The sequence below is a fragment of the Paramisgurnus dabryanus genome, chromosome 3 (genome assembly GCF_030506205.2).
Source record: "Paramisgurnus dabryanus chromosome 3, PD_genome_1.1, whole genome shotgun sequence".
In the NCBI taxonomy this organism is placed as follows: Eukaryota; Metazoa; Chordata; class Actinopteri; order Cypriniformes; family Cobitidae; genus Paramisgurnus; species Paramisgurnus dabryanus.
The window spans coordinates 42608062-42633101 of record NC_133339.1 but is presented as its reverse complement, the minus strand read 5'-3'; the positions used below and the strand labels follow the sequence as shown (position 1 = coordinate 42633101).

Sequence of the window (25040 nt, the reverse complement as noted above, 5' to 3'; positions counted from 1 at the left end):
TTTTTCACCAGGTCCTTCTGCTGATCGACATCGAGCTGTCGTACATCAACACCAACCATGAGGACTTCATTGGATTCGCAAAGTATGTAAAACGCATCTAGCGCATCAGCACTTGTTGTTCCCTTTACCTGAAAGTTTGACACCACCTCCAAACTTTAATTAACCAGTAGAGTGTCTAGCTTTCTAGGGAGTGTTGCATCTTGCCATGCTTTTGACTAGCTGCACGTTAAGCAGTTATTTGAATTAATTGATGGTTAAATCAGAAATTGGAAATCTCTCTCCTTATTGCTCACTCGTATACTCGTATTGCTCTGGGGGTTATGTATAAATACCTAATAAAAAATACATGTAAATATTAATAGGCCAACTTGCTCACATTGTTCTCATTACTGCTCTTCAAACACAAGACACCCTCTCTCTTTTGTTCTTTCTCTCTTTGTAAAACAACATTTTGAAGTTAGCAACAAAGGCTTTAGATGAGATGCGCAAGACTCGTATAACCACCTCAGGTGTGCATTATTGTTAAATAATTCAACGTCCCATTATCAATTATTTCTTACTTCTCTACAAGTTAGATCATTCTGGCATCCTTGTTCTTTATATGTGCTTATTATATTATATTTTCATTCCTTATTCTTTATATATACCTATATTTACGTTACTAAAATTTATGTTGTGTGTTGTTCCTCTTAACATCCAAATTGTAGCATGTTAAAGCTGCCGTAGAATGTAAACGTGTATTTATCTTGGCATAGATGAATAATAAGAGTTTTGTATATGGTAATGGCATATTGTGAGCCTCAAACGCGATTGTTTCCTCCTTCTTTTGTAAAACTCATGTATTCAAAAGATGGCTGGAAAACGGCCAATCTCAACGTTACATCGCCTGTGACATAACATCGCCAACATTAAATTACACATAAAATTTAAGGTGCAGTGTGTAATTTTTAGAAGGATCTCTTGACAGAAAGGCAAAATAATATACAAAACTATATAATCAGAGGTGTATGAAGACCTTTCATAATGAACCGTTATGTGTTTATTACTTTAGAATGAGACATTTTTATCTACATAATTTGGGTCCCCTTACATGGAAGTCGCCATTTTGTTTTGCCATGTTTCTACAGAAGCCCTTAACGTTAGGGATGTAACGATTCAATCACGATTCAATCGCGGTCCCCATTAAAAATGCCTGTCTGAAATCGATTCTGAATCGCAAGGCTGTGATTCTTTGTTTTATGCACAGCTTGTGCGTGTACTACGGCATTTGGTCAGTAGGAAGTCCTTATCAATCTAAAATCACTATGAGTCAGAGTCGTTTATAGCGTGCATTTAAAAAAGCGACACTCATTAAATAAAATCATTTAAAATATTCTTTATTATCATGAAAATACCTAAAACAATTTGAAGAACAGCGTATAAATGAAGAGTTTGGTTCCAAAACGCAATAAATCCATTTTGACAAATTTCGGTAAAAACGTGTTTTCTATACCAAGAAGGTGACAAGATGAAAACCACTATTTTCTGTTACAAACTTTCACATAGCATCTTTAGGTTATAAAAACATAAGAAATTCAAATCCATAATTTGATTTTCAAAGATTTATTATAAAAACTAATTATTTTTTCCACAAAATGCAATAAATCCATGACAGTTTTTTATTTCAAAATGCTATAAATCTATTAAATCAATGTATAAATGTGCATTCATCTTTACCATTTTATATTTATTTAGTTGACTAGTGGTATACAATGATTAAAAAATAAACATTAATGGCATTAACCAAAACACTTACTTTGTTATATTAAGAACACATTGCTGCGGTTATATTTGACGTCGTCTCTTTACATTTTCACAGCGATCAGCTGTAAAATGTTTTGGTCCCGCTCGATTTTCGTTGACTTTGAGTAAAATAATGTAAAGTTTTCATAAGATCCTCTGGGGTCAATGTTTTAGCATGAGAAGCTTGATGCTGTCTGGAGAACAAGCAGCCGAGTGCCTCTCGCGGAAATATTAGATGTTGATGGCTTACGTTTCTTTCCCATCACAGAAAACCATCACAGGTTTAGCAATGCTGTTAAAGTATTATTTTGTTTTGTTTGTTGATCACGAAGTACAAAGTAGATGAGGAAAATTAGGATTCCGTGTACTCAGCGCGCCGCCATGTTTGTTTACATTGCGTGAATGGTCCGCTGTAATATCAGGAATGGATTTATTGCGTTCTGTAAAAAAGGAGGAGTGGCGTTTGTCGCATTTTGGGAACAAAGGGAGAAAAGATGACAGAATATCACGGCGGGTATTGGATTTTGCGTAAAATTAATTATTTACTTTTAACTACTGACCTGATATAATACTGATTTTGGCAGTAACTCATTTTTTTCAAAAATGGCGTTTATTGCGTTTTGGAACCAAACTCTTCAAATATTCCTGTGTAGACATTTCCTGGAATAGTGTTTGCAATGATACTTCTTGTGTGGCACAAAGGGAGTTTCTGCATGAGAGCGCCCCCTGGCGTTCGGATGTGCCGGGATTTCACCATAATTCATTCAAATTCATTCATTGAGAAAACGCGCATTTGCACGGTTAATCGTTACACCCCTACTTAACGTACAAACTTTTTTTACGAAGCTGTCTTTGAAGATGACATGTTTGTCTGGTGGCGGCTACTGTAGCTTCTCTATGCGTTTTTAAAAGCGATGGGTGAGCAGTAGTGATGCACCGATGGATCGGCCGCCGATATTAATCGGCCGATTTTTGATGAATTTGAAACCATCGGAATATCGGCAATAGCACGAGAAAGGCCGATACCGATTGTTTATTAATTAACTATATAAATAAATCCATTATATGTAAAAAATGAGTTAATGTTGTTAATAAAATAAATGCTGAATAGCAAAAACCACCTTTGAAGGTTGTCATGCTGTCTTATTATTTTTGTTTTAGCTTAATTTGTGCCTCTCTTATTATTTTGGTCAGTTGAATGTTAATTAGATCCAATCCATGTTCAGTAAAAATAATTTGATGCAGAAATAAACTAGCAAATAGACCAACTGTATAGTATTGTATACAAGTGTTTAAATCGGTATCGGTATCGGCCCAAAAAAATCCTATCGGTGCATCCCTAGTGAGCAGTTAACTTAGCCATTGTTGCAATTCGCAACCTTACCACTAGATGCCACTAAAATTTACACACTGCACCTTTAATTACAATCTTAATACAATGTTAAAAACAAAGTTGTGACTGCTGAGTTAGCGTTATATGCTAGTTAAAGCCGCCATGAAAGGAAGTATCGATTGCCTATGTTTCCCTGTGATGACGTGTATCCGGCTTCTGAAATGAAATAAGGCAGGGCTGGATTTGAATTTGTCCATCGAGATCTGATTGGATTGTTTGAAGTTGGGTCGTGTTGCTAATTGCTAATCGCAGCAATCTTCTCCCTGACCCCGCCCAGCTACCAAATGACCATGGAGGAGATTTGCATTTTTGATTAAAGATTATAAGGGCACATTAATATTTTTAAAATAATGAAGCTCACATGTAAGTCAATTGTAAAAATACCACAATATTAATTTTATTTTCATGGCAACTTTAATGCTATATCCTAGTTAATGCTATATGCTAGCGTTTAGGTTGAAGTTCTACTATTGACATTACAGTTACGTTTTGCAGGTCCATACTGAAAAAAACACAAACTTACCACTCAGAAATGTCCGTTAACAATCTCCAATCAATTTATTATTCCTGAAAATCTGTATTTTTATCTGATACAGACTCAAACATTTAAAGTCTGTTTACACACACACAGAGCTACTGAACTGTTCTGAGAAACAGCCAATCAGAGCAGAGCTCAACATTATTATTCATGACCCTTTCAAATAAGGTAATAATAGACCATTTCATTATAAAGGCAAATCCTAGGGTTGTAAATGGACACGTAAAACCGTCTTCATTTTTGCACTTGATAAAGTCACATACCGTCTATGTAGATATCAGAGACCAATTTAACATTGTATCAATGCATTCTTTGGCACCTTTAAAACATCTCTGAAAGCCATCCGATCTTGGATAACTGTGTTCCTTGGAAACTGTAATGCATGTGTGCAATGGACTATGATGGTCCGTTTCAAAGCAAGTGCATTATGGGTAAAGCAGTAGACATAACTAAGTGCATGTCTTTTGACTCGGATGGCTAGTGTACAACTGAAGACTGATAGCATGTGCGGTGTCTGCACGCATGTTCTTTAAAGGAAAAGTTGGTTTTCCAAATATGAATATCCTCTTGTACTTCACTTACCCTGATGCCATCCCAGATGTAAAGGACTTCCTTTCTTTAGTTAAACACAAATAATTTTATAGAAAAGTCACAATAAAACTGAAGTAGCGATTGTCCCCGTCGTGACGTATATCCGCGTGAAACTGCTTCTGACATAATATACATCTGTGATGGCATGGAGGGTGACGTTTCATATTTTGGTTAAACTGTTCCTTTAACGCATAGTTGGTTGAAGTTACCGCATACATAATCAGGCCTGTCTGACCCCTTGCGCATGCTGTGCGTGATTCTGCAAGTTGTTAGGGAACCTCTGTTAAACCGTTCTCGTGCCGTCACTTTCAGTCTTGACTTCAGACGGATGGATGATGGTACCCTACCGGGGTACGGCAACAACAGGTGCGCTAGCGTTTCCCTTATCCAACCAACCACACACCCACATTCAGATAGATGTTTAGTAGACCTCTTTTTCTTCCTCCTTCCTTTCTTTATTGCATTATTGCTCCCATCCAGAGCATCAAGGGGGTTTACACAGTCATAGCTTTACTGTTGTGCTATTATCACAATACAAACTGCATCATGCGATCAAAGTCTAATCAATGTTCGTCTGTATATTTGTTCCCCCCTGCAGTGCCCAGCAAAGGAACGTTGTCAACAAGAAGAGGGCCATTCCCAACCAGGTACCACTTTCTCTGCTTTTTACATCTCTCTGATATGACTCCTTCTGTCCTCACATCCCACAATCTCCCCATCACTGTTCTCCATAAACATAAAGGGCATAACCTTTAATGCCACACATTTCTCTTCACTACCTATTGAAAATGAATCAGTTTATTTTCCCAAGGTCTCTGTCACTTATTCATGTGGTGAAACACATTTACACCATGTCCTAACCAGGAATGATTTATTAAACTAGCAGGCAATAAAACCAGTGCAGTCAATTTACATTTATGCATTTGGCAAATGCTTTTATCCAAAGTAAATATTCTGTACGTGTGTTCCCTGGGTTCGAAACCGTAACCTTTTGCGCTGCTAACAAAATGCTCTACAACTGAACTTCATGGGAGCTACTTATAACTTTTTTTATACCTGATGTAACCCCGACAAGCATTAAGTCATTTTATTTGATATCTTTCTACAGCGTTATGCCTGGTAGTCATGTTCCCTACTATCCCCTTCTCTTGGCAATCTGTAACTATTTTACAAGATGGCTAATTTGTATGAATTGGTACAATCTCATTTGAACGTTTAAAGTGCCATTTATGATTTAATGATAACGGTAACGTTGACTATATAATGATAGCTATATTAGCGCCCACACCACTGGACAATAGCATTAATTTTGTTAATTGGCTTGCATTTAATCTTTAATGGCATTAGGTAATTTCCTTTGGTAAAAACTTTTGTGATTGTTTACATGTCATTCAATGTGTGAATATGCTGTTCTTGTTGTCGTTACAGTGGCTTTGCATTTAACGTATCTCAAAACAGTGAATCTAGTGTGTGTAATCTATCATCTTTTATACTGGCATAGAATAAAAACATTACATAGTCAAGTTACGTTGCACTTCACTGCGTTACGTTTCATTTCGTTGTGTTACTTTTCATTGCGTATGTTTCGTTGCGTATGTTTCGTTGCGTTACGTGCCGTTGCGTTTCATTGCGTTACATTATGTTTCATTGTGTTACGTTTCGCTGCATTACATTTCATTGCTTTACATTTCATTGTTTTACGTTTAATTGTGTTTAGTTATGTTTCGTTGCGTTTCATTTTGCTGCGTTTCATGGCGTTACATGGCATTACGTTTTGGTGCGTTTCGTTGCATTGCGTTACATTATGTTTCATTGCGTTACGTTTCGTTGCTTTACGTTTCGTCGTGTTACATTTACGTGGCTTTACGTTTCGTTGCGTATGTTTTGTTGCGTTACCTTGCGTTGCGTTACGTTTCGTATGTTTCGTTGCTTTACGTTTCGTTGCGTTACATGGCATTTCATTGCGTTAAATTATGTATCATTGTGTTACATTTCACTGCATTACATTTCATTGCTTTACGTTTCGTTGCGTTACGTTTCATTGTGTTTCGTTGCATTTCGTTTCACTGCGTTTCATTTCGCTGCGTTTCATGGCGTTACGTGGCATTACGTTTTGGTGCGTTTCGTTGCATTGCGTTACATTATGTTTCATTGCGTTATGTTTTGTTGCTTTATGTTTCGTCGTGTTACATTACGTGGCTTTACGTTTCGTTGCGTTACGTTTCGTTGCGTTATGTTTCGTTGCGTTTCGTTGCGTTACGTTTCGTTGCGTTGCGTTACGTTTCGTTGCGTTACGTTTCGTTGTGTTACAACGTTTCGTTGCTTTACGTTTCGTTGCGTTGCGTGGCATTTCATTGCGTTACATTATGTATCATTGTGTTACATTTCACTGCATTACATTTCATTGATTTACGTTTCCTTGCGTTAAGTTTCATTGCGTTTCGTTACACTGCGTTTCGTTTCGCTGCGTTTCATGGCGTTACCTGGCATTACGTTTTGGTGCGTTTCGTTGCATTGCGTTACATTATGTTTCGTTGCTTTACGTTTCGTTGTTTTACGTTTCGTTGTTTTACGTTTTGTTTCTTACATTACGTGGCTTTGCGTTTCGTTGCGTTTCATTGTGTTACGTTTCGCTGCATTACATTTCATTGCTTTACATTTCATTGCGTTACGTTTCATTGGGTTTTGTTTTGTTTTGCTGTGTTTCGTTTAGCTGCGTTTCATGGCGTTACGTGGCATTACGCCTTAGTGTTCCCTACTGAATCATAGTTTATGGGTGGAGTTAGGAGTGGGGCTTCATGATTGTTTTTAATCTAATCATTTTACGGATTTGTTTGATTCACTTCATACAAACCCATAAAATCTTAACATTTCCCCCACGGTTTGGAAAATGGGCTGCTCTCGCGTTTTCTGGCTTGAATATTGTTGTGTTATTCCTGGTAAGGACATGGTTGTATGATTGTATAACTGTTTTGTATGAACGAATGTTGAACAAAGCTCAAAAGATTATTTTCACTATAAAAATTGAACCTGAGTAAATTTGTAAGCACTCTGATTTGATTAAAAGTGGACGTTTAGACAGGAATATTCCCTCTTGTGTTCTCCTCTGCATTTGAGAAACTGCTTTCACTAGACTTACACAGCATTACTGTCACAAGCATTACGCACGATTCCTCATCAACACAATGAATAATCAACGCATTGTTTTTTTTTGTCTTGCACTATTTTAACACACTTACTTTTTTGGTCTGTTTTTTTTTTTTTGGAGTGTAATTCAGATGTGCATGGATCTGTGACAATGACGCAGCCTGCTAGATAATTCAGATTTTTGTGGTACACTCGGTTAATCTAATTGCATGTTGCTCTTTCTCTCCCTCTCTGTCTGTCATTGTCTCTCTATCTGTCTGCTCTCATCCTTGTCTTTTTTTTCTCTCTTTTTGATGACTCACTCCATCACATTCTTTCTTTCCTCCTGGACTGTTTTCTTGCTTTGCTTGTTTCGTGTGTGTCCTTTTTCCCTAAACCCCACCCCCTTATCACTGCAGGGTGAAATACTGGTAAGTACTACGATCATACATGCCACGCCCAGTTAGAGGTCACCAGCGCTCATCCAGTCAGGAGAACTGAGGCCATGACAGTTCAACCAATCAGAGCTCGTGTTGAGCAGAGGGGGCGGGATGTTTGTTTGGTGGCACCGTGTTAAACTCATCAGCGAGCGTTATAAAGCTGATTATTTCTTTTTTACTCTGCAGCTTTATGGCCTGAGAGAAGGTGAAGCTGAGAAGGTATAGTCTGGAGGAAAACTGAACAGATAAATAATAGCAAGTTACGGTTACAAGTAATCGGTAACCGAACTCAACCCCATCATAAAATGTCCACTGTAATGAGTGGCATCACCTAACATTCGGTAATTTTTCGTAATTCAGTGAACCTTACTAACCGTTTCTTTTAAGACAATTTCACAGTACACCCTTTATGTCGTAATCGGATGCACTTTTGCATGAATGTTACGTTTTGTATGGAGTATAAAAGAAGTGCCTTGGTTGTCCTATGGCTGGATGCGAGTTCTGGAGGCTCGGGCTGGGTGAGCAGAGTTTGCCTGGTGGAGAATCAGCCTCTGGGTTATCATGGGGGTGGGTGGGGCCAAGAAATCATCCAATCCAATCGAACAACAGATTTACATGTGGTTTGTGGTTGTATAAAAGCTGTCACTGGGGTGGTACCCTGAAGAGTGCATATAAAGTACCTCAAAGGTACATATTTGTACCTAAATGGTAAATAAAGGGGCCTTTTTAAAGGTACTGCTCCAGTGACAGCTTTTGTATCCTTTTCTCCCTACTGAAAAGACCAGCTTAAGCCAGCCTAAATTGGGGTGCGTTTCCCAAAAGCATAATTGCTAACCTGTTAGCAACAACGCTTTTGGGAAACGCATCCCTGGTTAGCTAGTTTTAGGTGGTCTCCCAGCATGGTTCTAGTTTGTTAAGCAGGATGGTTTTACATGGGTTTTGGACACTTTTTTGACCCATTAGTCTAAACCAGCATGATAAAACCAGCCTGTTACACCATCTTGCCCAGCTGACCCCCAGCTTAAACCAGCCTGGCCAGCTAAAACAAGCTTGACTACGCTAATTGGATCGTCTTGGCTGGTTTAAGATGGTCCTCCAAGCTGGTGGGTCAGCTGGGATCCCAGCCTGGCAAGCGAAGACAAGCTTGACCGGTTAAAAAGTGGCCAAAACCAGCCTGCTACACCATCTTGCCCAGCTGACCCCAGCTTAAACCAGCTAAACAAGCTTGACTACGCTAATTGGATGGTCTTGGCTGGTTTAAGATGGTCCTCCAAGCTGGTGGGTCAACTGTGCTCCCAGCCTGGCCAGCTAAGACAAGCTTGACCGTTTAAAAAGTGGCCAAAACCAGCATTCTACACCAGATTAACCAACTGAAACCAGGCTGGGAAACCAGCTTAAACCATCCAACCTGTTTAGACTGGTTTAAGATGGTCTTTTCAGTAGGGCTGAGAGTGTACAAATCTTAAATGCATTAATTTCTAAAATCTAATCGGCATAAACTTTGATTAAAATAAAGAAAAAAGATACACCCATGTGTATGAGATGGGGCTGGTCGATATATGATATAAACCATTGTAAGAAGGTTTAATATACTGTAAAATATATTCAATGTATCTAGATACTTATTTATTTCCTATGAAACAATTCATAGTAATGAAAAGTGATATTTCGCCACATATGTGTATGTGCTTAGCTATAAACATATAGAGTGAATGCTATTAAATTCAGGAATGCTTTAATGTTAGCCTTAAAGGCTTAGTCCATTTTCTTAAAAAAAAAGAAAAAAAATCCAGATAATTTACTCACCACCATGTCATCCAAAATGTTGATGTCTTTCTTTGTTCAGTCGAGAAAAAATTATGTTTTTTGAGGAAAACATTACAGGATTTTTCTCATTTTAATGGACTTTAATGGACCCCAACACTTAACACTTAACTCAACACTTAACAGTTTTTTTCAACAGAGTTTCAAAGGACTCTAAACGATCCCAAACGAGGCATAAGGGTCTTATCTAGCAAAACGATTTTCATTTTTGACTTGAAAAATAAAAATGCACTTTTAAACCACAACTTCTCTTCTATCTCCGGTCCTAAAAGCGTCAGCGTGACCCCACGCAATACGTCAAGAGATCACAGAGGACAAACGCGAAACTGCGCCCCAGTGTTTACAAGTGAGGAGAAAGAGGACCCTTCCGACGTTGTTGTATGTGGAATGATACTAATTAATGTCTTTGTGTCAGTTTATTGTTTACAATGGTCCGCAAATGTGCGTTTCACATTTGTAACACGTGACCTTTCTACGGCATTACGCAATTATGTGAGGTCGTGCTGGTGCATCACAGGACCGGAGATAGACAAGAAATTGTGGTTTAAAAGTGCATTTTTATTTTTTTGTCAAAAATGAAAATCGTTTTGCTAGATAAGACCCTTATGCCTCGTTTGGGATCGTTTAGAGTCCTTTGAAACTCTGTTGAAAAAACTGTTAAGTGTTGAGTTAAAACTTAAGTGTTGGGGTCCATTAAAATCCATTAAAATGAGAAAAATCCTGGAATGTTTTCCTCAAAAAACATAATTTCTTCTCGACTGAACAAAGAAAGACATCAACATTTTGGATGTCATGGTGGTGAGTAAATTATCTGGATTTTATTTTAAGAAAATGGACTAATCCTTTAAAGGAACACTCCAGTCCCGGAAATCGGATAAATGGATTCCAAAATTGTAAAAATCAAATATTTAACTCTAGGGGAGCTGGAAAATGAGTATATATAAAAAAAGTCAAGTGTCCCTTTAACAGTCTCATACCCGCAAGTCATAAAACCTGTTTGACTACTCGGTCACCACAAAAGGACCGTCACAATATTAATGTTTACATATATATATATATATATCGCCCAACCCTATTCTGAGGGTGACTGTCCCTTTTTTACATTGGTGTGCCAATACTGGCCACACTGTGGCAGTATTGAGTCTTTTAAACTGATCGGTTCTCTTCAAAATACAAAACGAGCTGCTTAACCTCGGAGAGATTTTCTGGGGCAGTGTTAATGAGGGACTTTCTGTTGGGATTATTTACTGTCGCCTCGGTGGTAATCATCTAAACGTCTATCATCACATTTTTCTTCAATGTGATTGCTGATTATAATTCTCCAACTCTTCAAATACACTTTCATGATTGCATTTTATGTATATAATACTAAGATTAATCAGTGTAATACAAAAAGACAGCGGTGTATGGAAAAGAACGTGGGGAAAAATAGGATCGTGCTCTCGTTTCATTCAGCTGTGGGCGGCAAAGTGAAATCGGAGAATTCAGAGCCCAAGCCAAACTCTGACCACAGATATTTGCTGGGTTTCTGTCTAATGAAAACATATTCAGAGCGCCTTTTCCCTCTCTTAGTCATGTTAACTCACAGCGGTAGCTTCTAACACCAAATGCATGAAACATACTGTCTTCTTCAACTCATCCGTTGTCTATTTTGTGATCTGCCACCTTTTAGAGATGGTTATCTGGTTTCTAGCTTTAAGAAGGTTGATGGCATTTCCCCACCAAGGCAAACGGTCGATTTCGCCTGTCTGGCACAGCTTTCTGCCTGTTTTGTTTCTCTTGGCTCTCTCTCTCTCTCTCTCTCTCTCTCTCTCTCTCTCTCACTAACTCTTCCCCCTCCTTTCAGTTTAACGCCAGCTTTACGGAAAAGTTAAGGGAAACGGAAAGGGAGAGTGGGGATGGTATCGTAAAATGTTGGTGGTACAATATTTTATTTCGGAGTTCGGAGTCATTAGCTGCGTTTCCATTACAGATTTGCGCAAAGCATTATTTTCTAAATGTCAACAAAAAACATTTCAAAATGGAGTTTCCGTCAACCGATGATATGCGGCTGAAAAATTGTTTTTTCCTCTCGTGATATGTCATCTCAAACATCACGTTTAATGATGTTGGACGGTTTACTTATATCATATTCACCGCACTAAGCATTGTAAAAGAAGAAGACGTAAGAGTATAATCCAAACATTAATGCCAAGGAAAGCCCCTTATACTTAGGAGCGGCAACATATACACTGCAAAAAATGATTTTCCAGAAAAAAATTCTTAGTATTTTTGTCTTGTTTTTAGTAAAAATATCAAAAAATTCTTAAATTAAGATGCTTTTTCTTGATAAGCAAAATGACCCAAGAAAACAAGTCTAGTTTTTAGACCAAAAATATCAAATCTAAGTGATTTTGTGCATAAAACAAAATGTGCATGAATTTTTCTTGAATTTTGTGTTTAAGAAAAAATTTTCACTTTTTTTTGCTCACCCCATTGGTAGATTTTTTTTGCTTGAAATCACTTATATTTGATATTTTTGGTCTTAAAAGTAGACTTATTTTCTTGGGTCATTTTGCATTTTTGTCTTGTTTTCAGTAAAAACATCTAAAAAATCTTTAATTAAGATACTTTTTCGTGACGAGCAAAAAATGTGCCAATGGGGTAAGCAAAGTTTTCTTACATTTTTCTTGAATTTAGTGTTTATGAAAAATGTTCAAGATTTTTTGCTTACACCATTGGCAGATTTTTTTTGCTTGAAATCACTTATATTTGATATTTTCGGTCTTAAAAGTAGACTTATTTTCTTGGGTCGTTTTGCTCATCAAGAAAAGCATCTTAATTTAAGAATTTTTAAATATTTTTACTAAAAACAAGACAAACATACTAATTTTTTTTTTTGCAGTGTAGGTGTTTCTTGGAGGCAGTAGTACATTATTTTAATCAAAAGAGATGAACACTGCAAAAAATGATTTTCAAGAAAAAAAAAATGATTAGTATTTTTGTCTTGTTTTCAGTAAAAATATCAAAAAATTCTTAAATTAAGATACTTTTTCTTTTTGATGAGCAAAACGACCCAAGAAATAAGTCTAGTTTTTAGACCAAAAATATCAAATTTAAGTGATTTTGTGCATAAAACAAGCAAAAATCTGCCAATGGGGTAAGCAAAGTTGTCTTACATTTTTCTTGAATTTAGTGTTTATGAAAAATTTTTGAGATTTTTGCTTTACCCCATTGGCAGATTTTTTTGCTTGTTTTATGCACAAAATCACTTAAATTTGATATATTTGGTCTAAAAACTAGATCATTTTTTGCAGTGTAGGTGTTTCTTGGAGGCAGTAGTATATTATTTTAATCAAAAGAGATGTACGCTGCAAAAAATGATTTTCAAAAAAAAAATTCTTAGTATTTTTGTCTTGTTTTCAGTCAAAATATCTAAAAATTAAATTAATCTTAAATTAAGATGCTTTTTCTTGATGAGCAAAATGACCCAAGAAAAAAGTCTAGTTTTTAGACCAAAAATATCAAATTGAAGTGATTTTGTGCATAAAACAAGCAAAAAATCTGCCTATGGGGTAAGCAAATTTTTCCTGATTTTTTTTCTTGAATTTAGTGTTTATGAAAAACTTTCAAGATTTTTTTGCTTACACCATTTGATATTTTTGGTCTAAAAACAGGATCATTTTTTGCAGTATATGAGTGTTATGCAAACATTATTGGCAAGGAAAGCCACAGTATTATGGTGTTTCTGGGAAGTTTTAGTACATACCTCATCATCTTCAAATAATGAATATGTGACTTACAAATGCCTAAAAATGCAAGCATAAAACTTTTTTGCTACATATTGGAGTTTTGCTAAATTAACATGTTTCCATTGGCCGTATTTTGAATTCACAATGTCAATTTGCGCAATTTAAAGGGTAATGGAAACGCAGCTATTGATGCGTTGGTGAGATATTGGGAGGAAATGATGCAGTGTCAGGATGCAAATGAATGTTTGAACGGAAAATGTGTTGATCATTATTAACAAACACATTAACGTTTGACTTTTGTAATTGATGAACTTCTCAGTGAAACGAAGGGCGAGTCGTATTTAACAAAATGTGGCAAGTCATGTGGTTGAAAGAGTGGCTAGAAAACTAACAACTTTATTTATTTAAAGTTTGACTGTATTTTGGATACCCTTAAATAACATTGCAATCCTCCTAAAAAGCGCTAGCTGTACCTCCCCTCCCTTTTAAGAACCCTGCTATATTAACTTAACGTTTTTTACAGCTGTGCTTTCTGGCATCTTCTTGATACCAGTTTGACCTCCTTACCTGCTTCCTCTCGCTCTCATTCAACCGTTTATTTCCTCTTCAACAACTTCTGAGTCAACGTCCTTCTCACTTTAACATCACTAACTCAGCTCTGTTTTGTTTAACAGCATGTAGGCTAGCTTTTACTCACCAAACTAACCCTAACATACCACCGCCGACCTCTGTTCCTCCAATGGTCCTGACTGGTCACATTACCCTGTCCTTAAGGAAAATAGTAAAAAAAGACGAGCACCACAGATTGTTCCTTATGGTTGTTTTATTGTCGCTCTATTTCAAGACACTCCCCCGTGGCTTTTTTAGTATTCGCTGTGTTAGTAGTGAAGCGGGACTGTATACTTTAATTGTTCCCTTATGTTTAACTCGCTCATAGCATGCAGGCCTTTAGCTTAGAAATACTGACACATATATTTCACCAGCAGGTAAGTTGCTTTTTGAATGATACATTGAATGTGACTCTCATAATTGTTTTCCCGCCCCTGTGACATGCCCCACTCCCACCCCCCCACACCATCTCTCCAACAGGTGATCCGTAAAGGTTGGCTAACCCTTAACATCAGCATCATGAAGGGAGGCTCCAAGGACTACTGGTTCGTTCTTTCGGCCGAATCCCTTTCCTGGTACAAGGACGAAGAGGTGAGATGCATCTGTTCTTCATTTTGGTTTTCATCCCCCACCCCCTCCCTGGTTTCGTCTCAAAGCAAGCGCCACTCAAGTCAACTTTATAAATGTAGATTAAATGCAATGCCAGATTCCAGTTGTATAAATGTCTTCTTTCTCGGAGAGGTTGTTTATACGCGCAGTCCTCGTTCCAAAGTCGGGTCCAAGCGTGGGTGTGTGTGTCCCTGCCCAGCCTAACCAATGTGCGGACTACTGTTCAGCTGCAGCGTGATGAACAGGTAGTCTGAACACTGGGCAGGCGAGGGGGAGGAAAGGAGCTGGCGGGACGGCGGGTCACTGCCCTGAAGAACGCACACGACTGTAAAGGATAGTAAACAGTTTACTGATAAAGAGTCAATTTCACCATTACCGTTCAGGGCATATTTCAAAATATAATCGATCTAAATAAATATGTTCAATCGTGTTTCGAAGATTGTGACGTTTTTAATGACTATTCACCTAGTACATTACTTAAAGAGTATAAGTATGTTTTTAAATTCTTGTAATTGTTACGTAAAATTGTATAAAAACTACTGCAGATGTGCTTTCTTAAAATTGAATGTATTAAATTGCGCAGTTAATGATATTATTAACTTAAAATGTTTACTTTTTAAATATAAATGTTTTAAAAAAACTTCTACTGACGCACGAAGGCGAACAAAGGATGTAGTTTAGTAGCCTCCTATATATTCAATTTGAAAATGCACATTTGATAATAATAAATGTATAGAAAATTGGCTCAAAAGCACGACATTAATATTAGTATTTCGACTTTGTTCGTATTAAATAGTTAAATCCAACCATATACTCACTGCGTGCTGATAATATATTCCAGGCCTCCTTAGTTTCTTTGACCGAACCATCACAGCACTTTTCTTATAATCTGAACCACACGCTCAAGTTGTCGAACTTTATCGTTGTTTTACGAAAGCCGTTCCTTCGTTAATAGTTACCGAAGAATAGGGAGACCGAGATGCATGGGACGAGAGGAGAGAGGCAATGTGACGTGGCAAGCCGACTGAAATGTTCCGACTTTGGAATTTGCAGGAAATCGTACTGGGTTACTGGGGGGTTGTGTGTGTGTGTGTGTGTGTGTGTGTGTGTGTGTGTACTTGTGTTGGGGGCAGGGAAGAGTGATGTAACTATTGGGACCGTAGCAGCGCAGACATAAGCGATTCCAGATGTTTCTTCTCAACTCAACAGAGCGAGTTGGCAGCACAATTCGACTCCTCCTCTCTTTCTTCTTATGGTTTCACATCCCCCTCTCTGTCTTGGCAACCTGGTGGTCCTTTTTTAAATAAAGGCCTGTTATTGGAGAAAATCCTCCAATAATAGTCGTGTCACTCCATCCGTCCCCGGTTGTCCGGCTGTTGTTGTCTTTTTGGCCACAGGCTGTCGCCTGTATCCCTGACTTAGTTTTGAAATGGTCCTGAAAGTTTTGATAAAGTAGCTTTGCATCCGTAACTCTCCCTCTTTCTCCCTGCCTCCCCAACAGGAAAAAGAGAAGAAATACATGCTTCCTCTGGATAACCTGAAGCTGAGAGATGTGGAGAAAGGCTTCATGTCCACCAAGCACATTTTTGGTATCTTCAACACCGAGCAAAGGTCAGGGCTGACTGTGGCTCGATGCGTCTGCGTGTTTGTGTAAGCGTAGGGTCGATTCATGTGTGTGTTTGGTTGCTTTTGCAGGAACGTTTATAAGGACTTGCGTCAGATCGAGCTGGCTTGTGACACGCAGGAGGACATGGATAGCTGGAAAGCCTCTTTTCTGAGAGCAGGCGTTTATCCTGAGAAAGATCAGGTACAAGTGTGTTTAAAGTCAACATTAAACAAAACAAATCCAAATACTGGTATGTGGTTTTACAAATACTCATAAAGGGATGGCAAATTGGCGCTAATCCTAAATGTTATTCTTGAGTGCAGTTTGCATAGAGCTCAAATTTCAATTTACGTGGCTCACTGTCACAAATTTTTGCATTCAGATTTATTCAGGGTTCCCACGGTCCTTGAAATCCTTGAAAGTTTGTGAATCTGGGGGAAAAAATTCAAAGCCCTGGGAAGTTTTTGAAAATATACAAACATAGATACAGGTCATTGAAAGTGCTTTAATTTATTTTATGCAAGACGTTTTCTGGAAAAACATCCATATTATTCCCTGTGTAGTGTAGGATAATATCATAAAATTCTAGCCTTTTAAGCACACATGCTAAACTTTTCACTTTAAAAGCTTATATCTTCTGTATGCGAATGTTGATTCATACCAAAATGCTTTTTTGCATAGTTGTGTTTGACAAATGAAAACGTCTCGGGTTACGTATGTAACTGTTGTTCCCTGAGAAGGGAACGAGACGCTGCGTCTCCCTTGCCATACTTCCTGTGTCCCTGTAACGCCGTCTTTGGCAATATTTCAGATAGCGATATACTTCCTGCTCCCGTATCACCCTGTCTTTGTTGTTAAGCCTCACCATTGGTTGAATTTGATATACACATTCAGATGCACTTACCCCTGGAGGCGTCCCCAAAGTGTCACCGCAGTGACGCAGCGCGAGTTCCCTCGAAAGGGAAATGTAACAATGTATCTTTAAAGGTAACACGATGTAACCTTGCTCTCATTTAAAATGTGTCCCCACATTTAGTCCTTTAATTTGAGGGTATCAGACCTGGAAAGTCCTTGAAAGGTCCTTGAATTTTAAGTTAAATAAGGTTTGGGAACCCTGATATTTATTTTTGTTTAATCAGATGACAAAAAAGGATGAATCAGGAAACATCAGGAAACTGAGCCGTATGTACCGAGCCATCATTAAGAAACCACCCTGAACACCCAAAACACATAGCAACTAGGGGTGTGACGAGATCTTGCGAGATTTAAATATGTATCGTGAAATAATTCATGTCATGAGATTTCTCGTGGAGGTGAAATGCTGGCCGTTTCTCAAACAAAAGATTGCATCCTTTAGAGGTCGCATTTGTAGACTGCATCCTTCATAAAGACAGAATATTAACAATTATAAAGTTTACTATTATATTTAGTTAATCGTAAATTGTTGTAATATGCTTATGACTTGCGAATGTAATGCTCAGCTAACTGAAATAAAGCAGGTTTGATGACGTATGCAGCCTGCACATGCGACCTCCGGAGGATGCAGTTTTCTGTTTGAGAAACGGTCACTGTCCTAAAATTAGCATAAAGTTAAGTTTCTAGCTAAAACTTTTACAGCGGAATTTGCATGCATTATATTCAGTCTTTTACTGCATGTGCCTTTTTGTTTGTGTTTGCAGTGGCTGTATCATTTCTATTGTAAAAAACTAGACAAATATTAAAGATTTAAATGGATTTTAACATTATTTGGCTAAAGTTAGAATCTAAAGCATAGAGTGTAAAAAAAGATGGACGACGCCCGTTCGCTCTCTTCTATTGGAGAAAAGTGAAGCCTTCAGTGTCCTGATACGGTGCTGACATCTTGGGTCTTGAGTCTGCGCAATAGCGATTTTGGGACCAGTCCTGCGCAGTAGTAAGCAGAAAGTAACGCCGCGAAGTCAAGGCCCCGCCCTCGCAGAATGCGCATATCACACGATATCACAGCTGTCAATCATGACGTGACACCACAGCTTTTATATCATTAAATAACTAACTAAAAACAAACTTATTTTAAAAACAAACACTTGAATTTAAATCAGTGTGATAAAAACTACAGATTTTTGTGGTGTAATTAAATTGTTTAGTTGGTCTCAAGTCCCATTGAATAACATGTGGAGGCGGGGTTTATAACCTATACTGGGACCAGTCACTGGGGGGCAATCGAGAAGTTTTGGCTTTACTTTTCAGGGCTTGTGCGGCACGCTTGATCTAAAGTAAAACTAACAGAAGTGGGTTCATTAGCGCCCCCTGCAGGCCTTCGTTATAATACATAATGCTGTTTTTATTACAAAGGCTACATACATATTACTGTAATCTGTTTACTTGTTAGATAGTTTATTTCAACCAATTATTATTGTATCGTCATTATTATGTCATTTTAAAGGTTATTGCTCACTTGGTTTTTTTTTACCAAAAATATCAAAATAATTCATTATCAATTAACAAATTAATTGTTAGGTACAGTCCTAGATTAGTTAAAACATTTCAAAATAATGTGATTTTAGTTTCCCAATCATTTATTTTATCATTGAGGATTTCTTAAAAAATCTTGTGAACCCAATCTGTTGTCTTGTCTCGTAGATTAAGTGTTTCGTCAAACCCCTAATAGCAACATGTGAAATAAAGTGCAATTGCACAGCTATGCACCATTACCAATCAACAATCCCGCAAATAGGGCTGGGTAAAAATATAGATTTTCTGATTTGAATCAATCTTCAATTTAACAAAACAATATCGATTCAGCACATGCGTGCTGTACCTAAGGCACGGCAGTGCCCGACGGCCCGGGGCAAGCGTAAATGCGAGGGACAGTTCACTGAACTGTCACATGCCTGCACAGGCCATTTCTACATTCTCACGAAAGTTTAGTATTTGGACGTGTTTTAGGCCTTGCCAATTTAAATATTTAAACAAAAAGACACGAGACACATCTTAATGTGCCATTCACACACTGCTTGTGAAGTCCCAGCAAGCCACATCTTACGGCAAGCAAATACTGGATTCATGTTTCTTTGTATTTTATTCGTTTGCAGAATAAAATGTATTTAAAAAATATTTACACGTGTGTGTATATATTAGTGCTGGGCATAGATTAATCTCATACAAAATAAAAGTATTTTTTGCATAACATATGTATAAATAAATAAATAAATAAATATAAATATGTGTGTATATATATGTATGTGTGCGTGTTTAAATATACATAATATTTACACACCGCACAAACTCCTATATTATGCAAAAAATTACTTTTATTTTTATGAGATTAATCTAGATTAATCTATGCCCTGCCATAGTATATATACATTTTTATATTAATGTATAATTTATGTTATATAAATTTCTTTTTCTTAAAATTATGTATGCATGTGTGTGTATACACACATAGTTATTCGAACCAGTTATTATTGCATCGTCATTATTATGTAATTTTGAAGGTTATTGCTCACTTGGGTCTATTTTTATTACCAAAAAAATCAAAATAATTCATTATCAATTAGCAAAGTAATTGTTAGGTACAGTCCTAGATTAGTTATAACATAATTGTAAACAATTATTATACACCGTAAACACAAATATATATATATGATGTAAACAAAAACTTTTATTCTGCAAACAATTAGTTGCGATTAATCGTTATGCAGCCCTATTTCCTTGCACTTGAACGGACATGTTTAAACAAAATTATTTCAAAATGCAGTTATTATTCTCATAAATGTAGTCTGTTGTCTAAATGTGAACAATTCAGAAAATGCATGAGTAACAGTGTAATGGATCCGCGCATTACATGTAGGTCTTAAAGTGACAGTACACCAAATAAATTTAATATCTGCAAAACTAAAAATTTTAATGAAATATTGAAAACTAGTTGATTTTGGAATCGAAATCAATTGGAAGCCATATATGGAAATAATTATTTTTTTTAACTTGCACAAAAAAAATCAGTTTCATATCTTTAAAAACCATGCAAGTTTCTAAAATTAAGTCAAATGTGTGTTTAGGTGGAGTCTGAAGATGCGGGCCCTGTTGACAGCTTCTCCATGGACCCTCAATTAGAGAGACAGGTGGAAACCATCCGTAACTTGGTGGACTCCTACATTGGGATTGTCAACAAGACCATCAGAGACCTCATGCCCAAGACTATCATGCATCTCATGATCAACAACGTAAGGAGAAAACTATTTGCAAGCAGATAGTATTGTAGTCTTACAATTTGTAGCCATAAAGTCTGGACCACATGTTGTGGCCAAAACCTCCATTAAAGGTGCATTGTGTAAGGATCTCTTGACAGAAATCCAATATAATATACATAACTATATTCTCAGTGGTGTATAAAGACCTTTTGTTTTTATTACCTTAGAATGAGACATTTTTATCTTCATACACCACGGGTCCCCTACAAGGCAGTCGCCATTTTGCTCCACCATGTTTCTACAGTAGCCCTAAATGGACAAACTCCTCTATAGAGTGCATTTCGTCACTATGTTGTCTCATAGGATGACATGTTTGTTCTGTGGTGGCTACCGTAGCTTCTCTATGCGTTTCGTAAGGGAGGGATGAGCTGGTTGCAATTCACAGTCTACAGACCTGCCAACCTGTACGCATTTTGCGTAGCAGGTACTCATTTTGACCTCAAAGTACGGTGGTACGATTTGTCACTCTAAACTACGCAAAAACCTGATGACGCCCTTTGCCGCGCGAAGTACTCAAAAGAAGCAACAGAAAAAAGAAAAATATGTCCAATCATAGCACTGGGCTCATCCACCACATAGAAAGTGGGGATGATTGACAAGTCGTATGGCCAATCAGTAACAGGAGTCTGCTATCGATGGAATCACAAAATCCAGCGTGATCTCCTTCCTCCACCCGCAGTTTCTGACCATCTTTTTCAACGGAGAGTCAAGGCGTCTGACCCGCTAAGGTAAACTGGTCAGGGTGGATGTGCAAATAATGAAATAATGCATTAGCTTAATCCTTTGAAGTCGACGGTCGCGCGGGCTCCGTTTCATAACGTGCACTTGACCGCAAGATGCGCTAACATTACTTCTGATTTGTAAATGAGCATCATTTATAATTGAGCGCTTACGAAAAAGTACAATGATTTTACCATGGGGAGAGCATCCAGTTTTAGTCAAATAAAAACGGAAAGTTCACTCTCAGTGAAGGGAATTCACCTGACATCCGAGTGAAGCGGATTAAATGCGTTCTGAAATAACGCGCTCTTGATAATTGTCAATAAAATAAAACGTCATATACAAACCACATCAAATAAAGTTTTATTAATGGAGAATATCTCGTGTCTCGAGCGCCCACGTGATAGGTGCCTATGCCGTACTGTACTGCACTGTAAACAAAGCTACAATAAATTACAGACAGACATACAGTTAAAAGCACTACTGTCACAGTTATGGTTGAATTTAAAGCAGTGTTAACTCTAAAATACTGTCTTAAAGGTATAGTTAACTTAAAACATGTAAGTCATAGTTTACATAACAGAACAGACCATCCAAACATTTATGAGTTTCTTTATTGTGTGATACACAAGTTATTTTAAAGAGTGTTTATTGATAACCACAGTGTCTGGTCCCCACTCCATTGTATTTTTTGCTAGTCAGGGAAAAACTAGCATTCTCTATTTTTATTCTCAATTTGTTTTGTGTGTGTTTCACTCAAGAAAGAAATCATGAAGGTTAGACACAATATGAGGTTGAGTAAATGATAACAGAATGTCATTTGTGGGTTAACCATCTCCCACTATTTAACAGTAATATCACTTTTAACAGTGTTTGTGCAGACATGCTAAACTTTGGAGAATACAGTATTTAACATTAATAATGTTATTAATCACCATGTATGGCAAATTTAGTTAAACATGATTTAATTCACATTTATAATTATTTTTAAAGCAGATTATGGCAGGATGGGGAAAAAGTGAGTGCAATGTGCAGCATGTTACCTTGAAAGTTACCAAGAGTTGTGTGTGCGTGCATGTGCGCGTGCAATATGTTAAATTATATGTTAAAAACCTGTGTTCTCTCCTTTCGGCCGATGCTACTGTACTCAAAAAAATTTTCCAAGGTTGGCAGGTCTGAGTCTAGATGCAGCTAAAATCTACACACTGCACCTTTAAGTGATAAACTTTTAATAAAAATCTCAATGTCTCTTGTGTCCTTGCCAGGCTAAAGACTTCATTCATTCAGAGCTGCTGGCGTATCTGTACTCATCAGGAGATCAGAACAGTCTGATGGAGGAGTCCGTTGACCAGGCCCAGCGCAGAGACGAGATGCTGCGTATGTACCACGCCATCAAAGAGGCACTCAACCTCATCGGTGACATCAGCACCAGTACAATATCCACGCCAGTGCCTCCGCCCGTAAACGACAGCTGGATACCAGAGACGAGGTGAGAACCCCATCTTTTTCTTTCTAACTATCGCAGTACCTTGTTTAGGATGGACCTTGTACTGGATTGTTAGTACTATTGGATGCAGTATTCTGTGCAGTCTGGCTAATCTAAATTAGCATTCTATGCAAAGTATACATACTACATACAGTAACAAACTCATCAATACTATATTTCTCTTCTTTTCCATCGTAGCCCCACCCCCCAGCGAGGACCGGCCTCATCAGCCCCGCCCCCCAGCAGGCCTCCAGCAGTGCGTGGTTCTGCACCAGGCCCACCTCCTCTTAACCCCACCTCCTCATATGTAGTTCCGCCCATTCCTTCTCGGCCAGGCCAACCTATGAATGCCTTCGGCAACAGCGGCCACGATCATTACAGTGCCCCTCCTCAGATTCCCTCTCGGCCTGCACGTGTGCCGCCCGGCATCCCAAGGTAAGACTGGCTTACACGCATGTGTGCAGCATATACATAAGCTTGATCTCTCTTAAGTCCAGAGAAATTGAGCGTTAGTTCACAAACTGAAGATATTAAATTAGCAGATGTTGTGCTTCATGCTAGTTTAAATAAACAAGCAAGATTTTACTTTTTTTGTGGTGTAGTTTACTCGGCTCTCTGGTTCTTCACCACTAGCATGCAGATAATCTTTCTTTGTCATGTAATCCAGTTTCTTTTCTTCACACTTATGGGGTGGTCACACTCGACAATGTAAATTTTAATGTATATTGATTATTTTTCGGACATTACTGCAAATATGGGCAGGGAGCGTTAGTATAAGTTCTTTGGCTTTGCCCATTTTAGCTTTTCAGTGGAGGGAAAGGTCACGCTGTGATGTACCGGTTTTCAACTGGAAAATATGGAAAACTGGAAAACCGATTGCAAAATATCGGTCTGTTGTCGATCTGACATGTTCGCAAGTCATTGAACAAAAAGTGTAGTGTTACCTCTTTAGGCTACGTTTACACAATAACGAAGTAAAAAACTGGAAAAAAAAATTCTTTACATTTGCCAAAATTTAGCAAAAACGATCCGTTTACACGGATCCACAAAAGCGACTAAAAATGCTGCATTATACGTGCAAAACCATTAGTTGGCGATGTTACTTTGTAAAAAAACAAAAACTCTTCACACCTGTATAGATGCGATGAATACAAATAATCAAGATGGCGAAAGCACTGAGCCGTTTTGTTTAGACGGACGATGATGGACAGTTATTACTACAAGTGACTCTAAACTATAAAGTGGTACAACTTTGTTGGAGAAGCGTTAACATTTTCAGTATCTTGAGCAGCACAAGCCGCCGTTGTTGTTATGGTGGTCATGGACGTGCGCATGCCTGAAGACTGAACATGTAATACGCATACAAATTACATCACTGTTGTTACATATTTTGCATTCACGGAACCAACAGCGTCGATTTTAGAAACTTTGTGGTAACACTTTACTTTAAGGAGTGTTCATAAAACTGACATGACACCTTTATAATTATGACATGAGACGTGCTATGAACATGAAGGAGATTTTATGCACATTTATGACAACTGTCATTATGTCATTTTTTAATGGAAAGATGACATTGTTTGAGATGTCTTTGTTATTACAACTTGACATAACTAAGACAACATGACTGACCACGTTTACCAGTGACACAAATTTAAATTGTCATTAAATGTCATTAAGTGTTAATACTCTGTCATATAGTTTTATAGCAGCGTCATGAATATTTTTCTTGACCTCAACTACAGTGATACAAATATAATTTGTTATTAAAATGTCATTAAGTGTTAATATTCTGTCAAATAGTTTTATAACAACATCATTGATATTCTTCAGTTCTTTTTTTTTTAAAGTTTCCTCCTGGTGTTTAAGAAATAAAATCAATCGTTCAATAATAATAATAATAATAATTAAAATTGATACAGTTATATTTTATTGCATTTGTAGACTGATTAACCTAAAATTAAATGAAAACTGTACAATAATGGGTTAAGCCATGCAGCGTTGGGTCCATATTGCTGGAAAAACAGTTAATTATATTAAATTAATTAATTAAATTAAAAAGTTTTATGTTATGTCAGTCTTATGAACATCCCTTCAAGTAAAGTGTTACCAACATTTTTTAACTCTTTCCCCACAACAAAATTTTGAGTTATTTCGGCAATCAAGCGAAAACTCTTCCCTGCCAACAACGAGTTTTTATGACAATCCACATTTCTGCTATTATGCATTAGATGGCGCTCTTACCCAACGTATAAAACACCACAGCATAAAGTCAATATTCTGTGTATTTTTTTGATTATCGCTCTGAATCCGATACAAAAAATGCAATTGGGTGATTCTCACGAAATCCAGA

General features: G+C 37.5%; 1 protein-coding gene across 10 annotated transcripts in view; it reads left to right on the top strand.

The window, feature by feature from the left end:
* Positions 1-25040, top strand: part of dnm2a (dynamin 2a) — a 61868-nt gene that overhangs the window by 32977 nt on the left and 3851 nt on the right. For 3 of the 10 annotated variants that reach the window (XM_065263206.2, XM_065263207.2, XM_065263205.2), the window contains exons 13-20: positions 12-82; positions 4903-4951; positions 14515-14625; positions 16145-16254; positions 16339-16450; positions 20290-20454; positions 22467-22690; positions 22886-23122. In XM_065263206.2, coding sequence (XP_065119278.1) covers positions 12-82; positions 4903-4951; positions 14515-14625; positions 16145-16254; positions 16339-16450; positions 20290-20454; positions 22467-22690; positions 22886-23122 — 1079 coding nt within the window. Of the gene's footprint in view, positions 1-11; positions 83-4616; positions 4671-4902; positions 4952-7849; positions 7862-8056; positions 8090-14514; positions 14626-16144; positions 16255-16338; positions 16451-20289; positions 20455-22466; positions 22695-22885; positions 23123-25040 lie in introns of those variants that run through there. The other 7 variants (XM_065263204.2, XM_065263203.2, XM_065263199.2 and 4 more) reach the window with 6 other exon arrangements.